Consider the following 12192-nt stretch of genomic DNA (forward strand, 5'->3'; position numbering starts at 1 on the left):
TTTATAACTTCTTAGTTTATCAAATTTATCTAAATTTAATAAACTCATTGATCAACTGCCCTACTTATCTGGTTTCACTATAAATATAATATAGGAAAAAATTTTATACTAGTAACATTTGATTGATTTATTACACTTTTATTACACGAATGCAACATCCTATGCATTAAGATATTTTGTATCTCTTTTAATTACATAGACCTTTATAACACCGAATGCCAAGGTTAAATATCCATTATTATTAACAGCATGCAATTCAGTGAGCACCTAAACTTTCATTCATCTTTGCACAAGATATGTTACAGATACCAATATAGTTTGCTCTCTTTGAAATCTTGAACTTCTAAGTTAAGCCGACATCGTTTATTGAAATATATAAGTTGAATAGGTCAAAGTAAATTGGCGTTGATCGGCAACACTGTTATTACGGTGAAGTCGTTAACTATAAACGAGAATAGAACAACGAGACCACAAGCTGGGAGGTCAATTAAAATTTGATTTTTTTTGTCGCTGTACGTGATGATTGATTCTATCATACTGTGTAAAGATACGATTAAGCAAATTTTATTTTAATTGACATAATGATTGTTGGTTTATGTATAAATACGGTAACACATACTTATCGTTAAACAGCAAGACCAATTATTGTATTTAATAAACAGATTGACTTTTTTATTATAAAAAGCTCAGTGCTCACTAGCTATTGAAGAAAGCTCTTAATATACAACGGAGTATTGTTATGAGCAGCTCGTTACTTATAGTTTCTTAGAAAAACCTCTTGTCGTTTATTTTAAGAACACTATCTTAGGAACCAGATTTAAAAGGCTCGGATTAAATAATACACCAGTACCCTCAACAAACCTTGAGCTTATGTTTTCATGCAATGTAACGTACGGTGTCCTTGAATAAAAAAGATATGCAAAGTATTCAGGCTAGTAGTCAATTGACTTTTAGCTGATGTCTTTTTACGTAACTGGATCACTTGTTGTTACAGTTACACTTGATTACACTGTAGCTTGTTTTTTAAATATTAGATGCACATTTCGGTAATCCAGAATGAATTGTTTATAATACTATAATTATAATAGTTTACAATATAACAATAAAGTGTACTCTCGGGTAATGACTCTGATTTAAGTATTGTATTAAAAAAAAACTCTTAAAAAATCTTATTACAATGTGAAAGATTTAAGTGATAGTTAAGCTCGGAAATAAATTATTCTACTCCTGTTATAAGGATACGCAGGAGTTACAACAAAAAACTTCCGCATTTGATGTGGGTTCTACTCAGACCAGGACATATTTGGAACCCTCATATCTTAAATAGTAGGAAGCCATTATAGGCGAGCTCATTCTGACTCTTCCTTCTCATGGCGTAAACAATGTTAACAATAAGTGGTTCCATGTGGATAATAATGTGAATAAATATACGAAAAATTTAATTCTTTTAAATCATTAATTTATATTGAAAACATGATTTAATATAAAACATCGCGAGATAACGATGTAACAAAATGATCAGCACACACGCGTCACAAAGAGCTTTCGAGATAATTTTTAAAACGTTGCCCCCACGAGCCAGAGGTCAAGTAGCGCTTTAAATAATAGTTCTTGTACAAGTAATTGATTGGTTTAATTTGTTCTTTGTTTGATTTAGTGAGCCTCCTGTCGTTGTTTCGACAGTCCATGTGTTAGACCGTCTTATGGCCTTCACTTGTTTTTATATGACAAATGTTACCGTCCTGACTTAAATGATCTTGCGAATTTATTCATTGTAGCAAAAATAAAAATCTAATGAACATAATGAGAAATAGTAACATTGAAATGACAATAACTGTCCATTCGAATACTTTTATTTATAAAATATTATTTGACGTTTTTAAATATAGTTTTAAATAATTTTAATTCTAAGCCATTGTGGCAGGAAGGAAAACATGCAGAAAATCGTGTACTAAATACCAATAATGGTTTCAATTTTATTGACGTTAATTACACTTTCCTTTCGATCCAAGATATTGTTTCTAAATGTATTGTACTTAAAAAAGGTTTTTTTTTCTTGTCTATTTATTTGTATGGTAAAAATACTAAAGGGCTTAACCGTTTAGTTATCCCCACAGTTTATCACTTAAACTTTTTTAATCCTTCAAATGCTTCTTTATTCCAGAAATAGTAAATGTTAATGTATGGCCGTTAATACATTTTTAGCTTGAAAATTGTAAGGCAATAAACGAAATATTTCATATTTTTCCTGCGAAAACTCTCATTTACAACGTCATTTCATAAGTGATCATTTCCGTGTTGTGTGTTGAATCAGTGACAAAAAAAAAACAAATTATATTACTTTTCTTTTGGAATTTTTAATTTAAACCATTGAAGATTTTCATCGCTCTTCGTAATAAGTGTATTTCGTTCCACCACTTCTCCTAAAATACAAGACACTTTAAAAACAATAAAGTACATTAAAGTATACCAAAGAATTTGTACTAAGTCATACCATCTTTCAAAATTTGTAAAATCTTTTCAAGGTTATTACTTTTCTTACTAGCCTCTGATCTTATTTCGGTTTGGGCTTGTTTAGAATTGTCGTTGCATTCTAAATAAAAAAGGTATTACGTTAATTGCAAGCTGTGGATATTTATAATTCAATGTCACTATTAATTGATTAGCGATAATTGTCCGCACTTACTGAGCCCATATTTCATACCTGTAATCGATAGGCAATTTACACTGTATTAAATTATCATAACGAAACTAACACAAATAATAAATATATACTATAAAATTATAAATTGAAAATTAATAAAATATATAATAAATCTTTCTCAAGGAGATTAAGTTGGTTCGATAAAATATAACATTGTAAATGAAGGTCTACCCATATTAAAAGACTGCAATAATATGTAACCGACATAACCCAGCCAACTGGAAGTTGAAGTAGCAGACGAGAGCAGACCACATAGCGCGCAGAACGCTAGGTTCTAGAGTGGAGACCATGAACCAACAATCGCAGCGTATGACATACGAGGTGGACAGATGACCTCTTTAAGGACGTCGAAAGAAGCTGGATGCAGACCGTTTTAACCGGTTCTGTTAGTAATCTATACGAAAAGCTTGTGTCCGGCAAATGACATCCTGTGACTGAAATAATAACGATGATGATAATAAAAAGTGACCAGCTATTTTGACTATACTTCATATCCTGTTTTTGTTCGCGACATGGCCAACAACTTCTTTAATAACACATGAGCTTTATGCTGAAACATTTTTTTTTCAACTACAATAGTTCAGAAACCGGAAAAATTTTGAAGCATAATTTAGTGAAGTATCGTTACATGTACTAGCTAAAATTTTAATAATTACTCACCTAACGCTATCCAAAGATCTCTTTTTAACAGTGGTTGATTATCGTCGTTGAATTTGTTTACTGCAACATTTTGAAAAATAATTTACTGAACATGATCAAAAAAATTAATGAATTTTTATCTCACGTTTACGCTACCTTTATCATATTCTTCAATTGCCTTTTTTAATTCCGCTAAAGATACTGGCTTTTGTTCTGAATCTGTAACTGCGAATGTAGTTTATATTTTAAAATAAATTAATAATACAGGTGTTGCTACACTTTTTAGTACTTTTTAATAATACTTTAAAAAGGTGATATGTATACAAAATAACTATTTATTAGTGCAAAAGCTAGAAAGGGGTAAATGTATTTCTCACTTTACAGTAAAAATCTTCATAGTTTTACACCAATTTCCTATCACGACGTATGGAGTATTTTACAATATTTTTGTTGTCAGTAATATCTGGCAGTACACCGTTGACAGAAAGATAAACATTCATTAATTTCAATATAAAATAATCCGAATTTTGGGAATGCTTTTTCTTACAATATTATTATTACATTTTTTATTATTCCTAAAACCAGTGATTTCTGATAGGGCATACTATGATATATTGAATGATAACAAATAATCTACATATTGCTAGGTTGTATTTGTACGTAATATAACAAAGAAACTGTCCAAGATAATCTTATGGGATAAAAATACCTGCATTTTGCGTAGTACTAACAACAACAGTGGTTGACGTCGCCGTTTCTGGTGTTACACTGGTAAGAATTGGTGTACCTATAAAAATGAAGAATGTATAGATTAAAAGTTTAAATTTCATTTTTCATATCTATTTTCAACCGGTTGACTGTTAAAATATACTAGCTAAATAAGACTAGGCAGCGCAAGAACGAATTAAGTACTCGTATATGTATAGTTAGTAAAATCAGAAATATAAATATATAATTATTATTCGAACTTTAGTGTATCAAGACAATTGTATATCTTATTACTGTTAAGAGCAAGGTCGTACTTACCTGGAACGGTATTTGAACGCGCTAAAATGAATATAAAACATATTAATAATAATAATAAAATACTCTTAGTTACTTAAGTTGAAAATATTCGTGTTAAATAAATTGATATCTTAATCACTTAAAATTAGTAAATAAAATTTTTCATTAAATATGACTTGTTCAATTACTCAAAGTACATTAAGGTTATAAATTCCTTATCTTAGACTAGTTGGTTGGTTTTCGCTATAATAAAGTCATATTTTTAGTCAATATTAATAACAATTTTCTTTCCTACGTAAACTTTATTTATTTAATAGCGTATTTATTTAATAGTAGTCTTATGCATAATTATGAGATAAAACAGCTGTTTCTGTGATAGTTGTAGCAATCGTTTGTTGTAAATTTTATATGTTTTTAAAGTTAGAATTTCAAAGATTTTCGCGTCGACATATAATATTAAAATTATTCTTTGCGTAAAATATAACTTGAGGTTGAACAAAAAGTATTTCATCTTACTCACTTATTAAAATTGCTGGTTTATGCAATCGAAGATACTTTGGAGTTTTTTTTGGAGAAGATAAAATGCGGGCTTTATTACCATCTATCTCAACTTGAAATTCAATTTCCCGATTTGGAAATTGATCTAAAACAAAAAAAAAATACTACACATGAGTCATATGCAAAATTACGGGATGATTATTTATAGATGTAAATAGTTTAAAGGGGTGAGTGTGTAGCTCATTTGTCAGGAAAAACTCTTAAAACACTTGCACCTATTGTCAATCAATCTGTATAAGGTGACTTAAAAATATGCTATATTCATTATTTATTTTTTCTATTATAATAGAATACGATGGGCCAGTAACTTCTGGCAATGCAATCTGCTGGGATAAAGAGTAAAGAATCTATATATATGAAAAAAAATTCTATGCGTAATATTATGTTATTTATTATTTTGATACTGGAGATTTTGTTTTACCATATGTTAATAAAAAGACAAAAAACGATATCTTTTTTGAAGCTTTCACATCTATAACTAATAATAAACTATTTATTGATTAAATAAAATAATACTAAAATTACTTTGAATTTACTCAATATTACGTTAAAAAACAGTGTCTACGTACGAAATTTAATTTTTTAATGACATGAAAGTACTCAATTGTCGATTTTATTTTAAAAAGTTGTCAAATTAAGTACTTAAATGATAATGATGGAAAAAGTGTTAATTGTATCATATTGACGACCATCTTAATAAATAATCAGAGGTACCTGAAATTTTCTTTATCGGCTTCACATATTTCTGAAGTAAATTTTCTAGTTTGCTTCCACCAAATATTTTATCACCTGATAAAACAGATTGCATTACATTCATTGGTGCCATGATTTACTATTTTCAACTCGCACATTTAATACTTACTGTTACACATGTAATACTTTATTTGAATTAAGAATAAGATTGTTAGGATTTTCATAGCAATTATTTATGTTCTACTTATAAACATCTTTGCAAATACTACGTAAACAGTAATGTTTTGCTTCATTTTATTATGAAAAAGAAACAATATCATAAATCGAAGCAGTACTCATGATTTCCAATGATCCCATATGCCATAAACGTAAATTTTATTACTCTAGAAAATATTGAGTGAATAAGTAAACCCCAAGTATTTTCAAATATAGTAAGAATATTTTACTTTACATTTCTTGTCAAAATTGAACAATTACAGGATGCAATAATAAATAGCAAAAGATAAAATTTACAACTAGAGGTTTCTACTGTCAAGCAACCTAGTCTGCAAAATTTCTTTGACTTTCAAAAAAAAATTTTGTAACATACAATAACACAACATAACCTTTATGATATTTAGTATAGCATTTTGTTTAACGAAGCGGGTAGTAAAGTACTACGGCCTTTATTACACGGTGCCATGACAGCTAAACATATAGCCTATATGTACATAAAGTAGATCTATTACACGATCTATAATAATATTAGTATCTATTTTTTACCTGCTGGTCGGTTAGTACTATGGTTCGCAGAGGACGCTGCTGCTGATCCTCTGGAAACTTGTTTTTCGGCAGTGGTAATCCGATATAATTAATTCACCCAATCGAACCCGCGACCTACGTTCGCAAGGTTTAGTCCTCTACCGTTTGGCTACCACTGCTCTAGTGTATGCACTAGTTTAAAAAGTTATTAAGTAGCTATTACATTAAACTTGAATCAGATATTGGAGAATAAATGTGTTGAATAGTTATTCATGTTGTAACTCTTATGAAAATTAGTGTAACCACGGAGGGCACAATTATAACGTTAGTTATTTTTCATTGCCTAAAGCATACATAGTGGAAACTGAAAATGGGTGGCAAAGTTTGAAAATGGCAAATCTTTAGCTAATATTTCTGCGAAAAGCGTTCAGTCCGCAATATGTTACATTCATTAACTTTTTTATAACTTCTGATAGTACAAAATATGCAGGGGCAGGTAGTAAATGATAGTAATTTTAATATGCAGCTATCCGAAATTTAAATGTGTTTTTTCGTAAAATATTATCATTACCTTATTTATTGTTTCTTTAACTATTGATATTAGATATTGTTTACAATACATTAGTTGATAGCAAATGAACTATATATACTCCCCTTCAAAAGCTTTTACATCTATTACCAATAATCTTGTGTAATTAACTATTAATGTAAGTACATGGATTTTTCTCTAAACTTGTTTTAATTTAGACTTTAGCTTATTTATAGACCTTATTACAATTTACTAATTAATCAGTAATTGGTTTATTATGGCTGTAAAATGTTCAAATAAAACTTAGAAATAGACGAATTAAGTCAAATGTAAGCCGGCTTTACGTAATCTAGTTTTCACAAGTCGGATCGAGTCGTTACGCTGGCGGGCAATAAAACGCAAATTGCTTCATTAGTAATGTACTCTATGTTATGACAGTTATTCTATCTACGCCTTTTGTATATTATCTACATTGATATCAAATTTGTATTTTCGTTTCTAATTAACAGATATTATCTTCCTTCGAAATGTTTGATAGCAATCGGTATACGTAATTGCTCTCTTTACCTTATCTTATGTAATGCATTGTTTTATTGATGGTTACAATTCTTTGATAAATGTCTTACGGAGGAATTCGCAGCTAATCGAGAACAAGTTGTCTTCGCATTTTTAAGCTTATTATATTTATATAGTCTTTGATTTATCCCATATAATACTTCCTCTCCTGTATCCTATATATTTTTAATACCAGATTTAACTATTTTTGTATATCCTGTTTATTACCAAAGGTTCAAACCCAAGTATTAGTATTGCTTTAGATTTGAATGGAACAATACCAATGGCTTGTAAAATTGGTACAAAAATATTTGTTCACAATTCATAATTGTGTATTGAATTCATATGCTAGTGATTATAATGATCACTGGCAGTCCAACCAATAAATAAAATAAAATATTTAAAAAAGAAATATGCTGACGTTTATTTTCCTAGATTTGTATATAAAAGATTTGTCTCAATATTTTGCCATGAAAGTAAAGCTCTTGAAAAGCAAATAAAATATGTTATATTAAACGACTACCTTTTCTATTCGTGTTTTAAGTATAAATAATAATCATGTGCACTTTTCACTCCTACACAGGAAATGGTAAGATCCTAAATGGTACTTATGAACACAGACAAAAGTATCTGATAACAGTACCGTGATGCAGAATTCGATTGTAAGATATTCACGAGGGTTTCTGACCTTACCTGGATAGATGATGGCGCTGATGTCGCGTTGATTATCAGAACGTTGTAGATCGCTTACAGTTTAATGTAAATCGATAACCTTTTAATGCCTCATATAATAGCACATAGAAACACATTATGAACTTTAATTCAATAAGATTACAGTACACCGTAGTAAGAAATTGTTAATGTCTAGCTTGAATGGAATCTTAAAGATAGCGTTAGTATACCCGACTGTCTAATTCAATACAAGTTATGTATTTTATGTATGCATGTAATGGTTATATTTAATACCTTTTTTTTTAATATTTCCCCACTATTAATACAAATTATCAATGTATATATGGACTATAACTACAGTAAAAAAATCTGCTTTTCAAATTTCTAACAATTATTGAATTGTTTTTAACAATTTGGATAGATGGATTTAAAACACTCTGTCAACATTTTCATCACCATTGTTTAAACCGAAGGATATCCGTTGCCGGATATAAAGTTACCCTCTAGATTTCCTATAAGACCGGTTGAAATCAGCTTTTAAAATTTTCAAAACACGCTATTAATCACAATTATTAAAATATTAAAGTGTAAGGTTTATACCGACAACAGTGGTTCACAAGACGCTTTTGTGTTTGATGTGGATCACTACACAAAGCATAAGCTTTGTCATCCATTTTTATAATGTTTAACATAAACAACTAACGTAAATATTCATTAGCTTTGATATTGACACTGTCACTAAAAATATAGCATATCATTTGTTATTTAAAACCTTATGATTATTTTTCTTCGGTAGTATCACTCTAGTGGTTAAAGTCATAAACTTACGAGAGTTGGTAGCCGATATCATAGAAGCAATCCGCTTGAATTATAACATCACCTTGTTTTGAAAAGCTAAAACAAAACCGTCAGGCGAGCTAAAAACAATTATTTCGAACAAAGCTCCATACCTCATGATATACCTTGATCGATTTTATAAGAGATTTTGTTTCTGGAGGTGGAATAAATTTCAAAACAACTTTCTTCGAAATAAAACAATTCCTCGACCATGTTTTTAGAGACGCTCAGGAAATACGACTGGACCCTGACAACTTAAGCGAGGGTATGCTAACTTGATACAGTATATAACATATGCCTATTTAAAAATAGCGAAAGAATTAATGTATACAAATAATGTCGTCATTATAATAAATTTAAATAAAATTATAGTAAGCCATCTTCATCTGTATCACCATCTGTTTTACAGATTTCTATATATGAACTAGCTAACATTAGACATCTTGTTACTTATCCAGACATACAGGATATAAGTAAATTGTTATAAGTAAATTGTCCTTCTCCGAAGTTCCTTATATACCATATGTTATTCGCCTGCGTGTTGTACAGAGCGTCACGGTGGGCCGCGTGTGTTTTAGTAATATTAAATTTAATAAGAGAATCGATAAACTTTATTACGGCACAGAAATTATTGTACTCGTGGATCGCGATAGTTGCTCTTACTTCAGAACGAACCTAATATTGTTCTTATCGTCGCGCATACCGGCGACAATCGTGAGAGTGCCAGTTGCATATGCGACGTATCGCAATGCATTCAGAGCTAATTTGGATTAATTCAGACCGGCTACATACGAAAGGACTTAGTATTAAACCAATACATTAATTTAATTTATGTTTTAAAAACTCCCATTTTATAATATGTGCAACTGTCATCATTGTAAACATTTCCAGATTTTTACAGTGATCATATGGCACTTAAGTTTTTAAATAAGGATGTGCTACAGCCCGTTTTTCGAGTCATCTTCTACAAAAGAGTTTATTATATTATTTACATATTTTTAAAGACGATGGAAGACGAAGACAGCTTCCATCTTACCTTGTTGAAAATCTATGGGAGAAGCATATGACTAGCAATTGATGTACAATGGATAAAATGCTGATAATGATGTAGAATATACATTATTTATTGTCTATTAAAATTAAATCTCGTTAAAGTTAAAAATGTAGTGTGATTAGAAGTGTGTAGAGTATAACATTTTCGTTTAAATTATATAATTTTAGGTTTCTGTAACAACCGTGGAGAGTCGTGCATCTCTTTCCACCCAAGCAATCGCCGTGAACTAATTTAGGTAGATTTCTATGCAAATTTAATTACACCAGTTACTGCACGTACGGGACCACTAACGAAGTACACTATTAATGGTAAAGTGATCTGATAGTCAAACTTAACGATGTAAAAACGATTGTTACCTACTCATTTTTTCATGCTGCTCAATCCTATTCTCAAACATAAGTAATGCGCTGCAGTTGGAGATTCAAAAAAAAAATAATTCGTTATTATATTATCACTGTTACCATAGATATTACCATATAATATTATTAAAAACATAATGAAAAATGTATTTATGTAAACACAAAATGTTTACGTTTTTCTCATAATAGTTTACATTCTGCAGTTAATTAAACAAAATAAATATAATTAAAAACCTGATGACACCTACGATGCACTGTCGTTATTTAAGCTGGAATAGAGTTAGTTATGAAGAAATATAATAGACGCTTCAAAAGTTTATAAATAAATAATACATTTTATGGATTTAAAACAAAATCAATATTATTATAAGAAAGTATGCTGTCTGATTTAGATTTAAAAACACACAAAAATCAATGGTGCACATTATATAAACATTCCCATTCCTTAATATTTATCTAATCTATTTCATTACCAAAATTTTAAGAACTGCTATCAAATAAAATTACATCTAAGATATCATTAAAAACATCAACTGAGATATTTTAAGTATAATGATTTTTAACGATGAAAACCGTTGTCACATAATGTTGCTTTACCTGGCAACAAAGATATATAGAAATGTATTCAATTAAAACTTAGATAATTTTATTGCAAAATGTCTGCATAATTAAAAAGAATTTTAATTACATTAGTGTCAGTACCGAGTAATATATACTATAAACCAATAAACATTGTACGAAATGTTAATTTATTTTTAAAAACGCGAAAATTACGATGCTACATTTTTTATCCAAAAAAAATGTTGTAGCTTACATATATATGACTATATCACTATTTTAATATTATTCATCAAGTATGAATCCTTTTACATGTTTTATAAAGGCTTTGAACCATTTTTCGCTATTTAAATCATAACTGTGAACACAGAATTTGTAATCTAATATAGATTATAATTTGTAATCTATATTCAAAGGTATTAGTTTCACTTTTATTTAAAGTAATGTCAACAAAGTCATCACAGCCGCGTTTAAATACGCAAATGGAAAACACGATCAACAAACTCGGACTTTAATTATATGTATCGGATCCATACTGTAATGTTTTTATGAGAAAATTATGCCGGAACACTAAATTCTCCGAGTTAAGCCGGTACGCGTCAACACATATTATGACACATCAGATAACACCTAGAAATAAAGACGTAAACACATCTTTAACGTCTACTTAAACCTCGAGAATATTCAAAGCAATCGATAGAATAGCAGTTTAGCCTTTTATACGAAATTCAAATTGGATCGTCGGTGCCGATGGTATAGCATTAAGTAGGCAACAGGCTTTCCGTTTTGGTACCAACGGTGCATAGCAATCGACACCATGTAAGTCTAGCCAGTGGCTACACTCGCCCATTAGACACTACTTCCTTAACAAAAGAGGCTCGGAGTCTTCCATTCTAACAATTGTATGAGCTATTTACCTTATCTGTAGTAAGCCGCAATCACACTCGCTCCAAGTGTATACAATGACTAAACGTAATTGATACATTGCATTTCGCTTCAATAATTTCTACTGAGCTGAAGAGAAACCGTCAAAACCTTTCAATAAAGGAGTTTTTGCTTACATTGTCACTTTATTTTCGAGCAAGTGTTATTCACGTAAAAATTTTATTTAAAGCCAATTATTCTTCACAAACTATAAATTTTAATAAAGGTGAACAACTCTCAAAAATTGAATATTTTAAACAAACTAATCAAGGAGCAAAATAAAAGTAGTGAAATTGTATGTTCCCCGATACACAAAAATTTACTACACAAATATTAAAATAATTTCTTTTTGATTCTGAAGCAA

The 12192-nt window shown here is 29.7% G+C and overlaps 1 protein-coding gene and 1 long non-coding RNA gene across 2 annotated transcripts; both read right to left on the bottom strand.

Annotated features, from left to right (window-relative positions):
- Positions 1–2294: 2294 nt before the first annotated feature.
- Positions 2295–4173, bottom strand: LOC137919001 (uncharacterized). Its single transcript, XM_068761961.1, has 6 exons — positions 4053–4173; positions 3500–3568; positions 3365–3424; positions 2687–2704; positions 2495–2593; positions 2295–2423 (listed from the first exon to the last, which is right to left on the bottom strand). Exons 1-6 carry the CDS (start codon positions 4171–4173, stop codon positions 2338–2340), a joined length of 453 nt encoding a protein of 150 aa, XP_068618062.1. The 3' UTR covers positions 2295–2337.
- Positions 4174–4366: 193 nt separating this feature from the next.
- On the bottom strand, positions 4367–5913 carry LOC137918685 (uncharacterized). The gene is made up of 4 exons (XR_011106707.1): positions 5769–5913; positions 5621–5695; positions 4869–4991; positions 4367–4390 (listed from the first exon to the last, which is right to left on the bottom strand). It is a non-coding gene; the product is annotated as an uncharacterized lncRNA (long non-coding RNA).
- Positions 5914–12192: the final 6279 nt, after the last annotated feature.

Source organism: Battus philenor, unplaced genomic scaffold (assembly GCF_028537555.1).
Source record: "Battus philenor isolate CCGP_79_NKW_IND1 unplaced genomic scaffold, ilBatPhil1.0.hap1 SCAF_15, whole genome shotgun sequence".
Lineage (NCBI taxonomy): Eukaryota > Metazoa > Arthropoda > Insecta > Lepidoptera > Papilionidae > Battus > Battus philenor.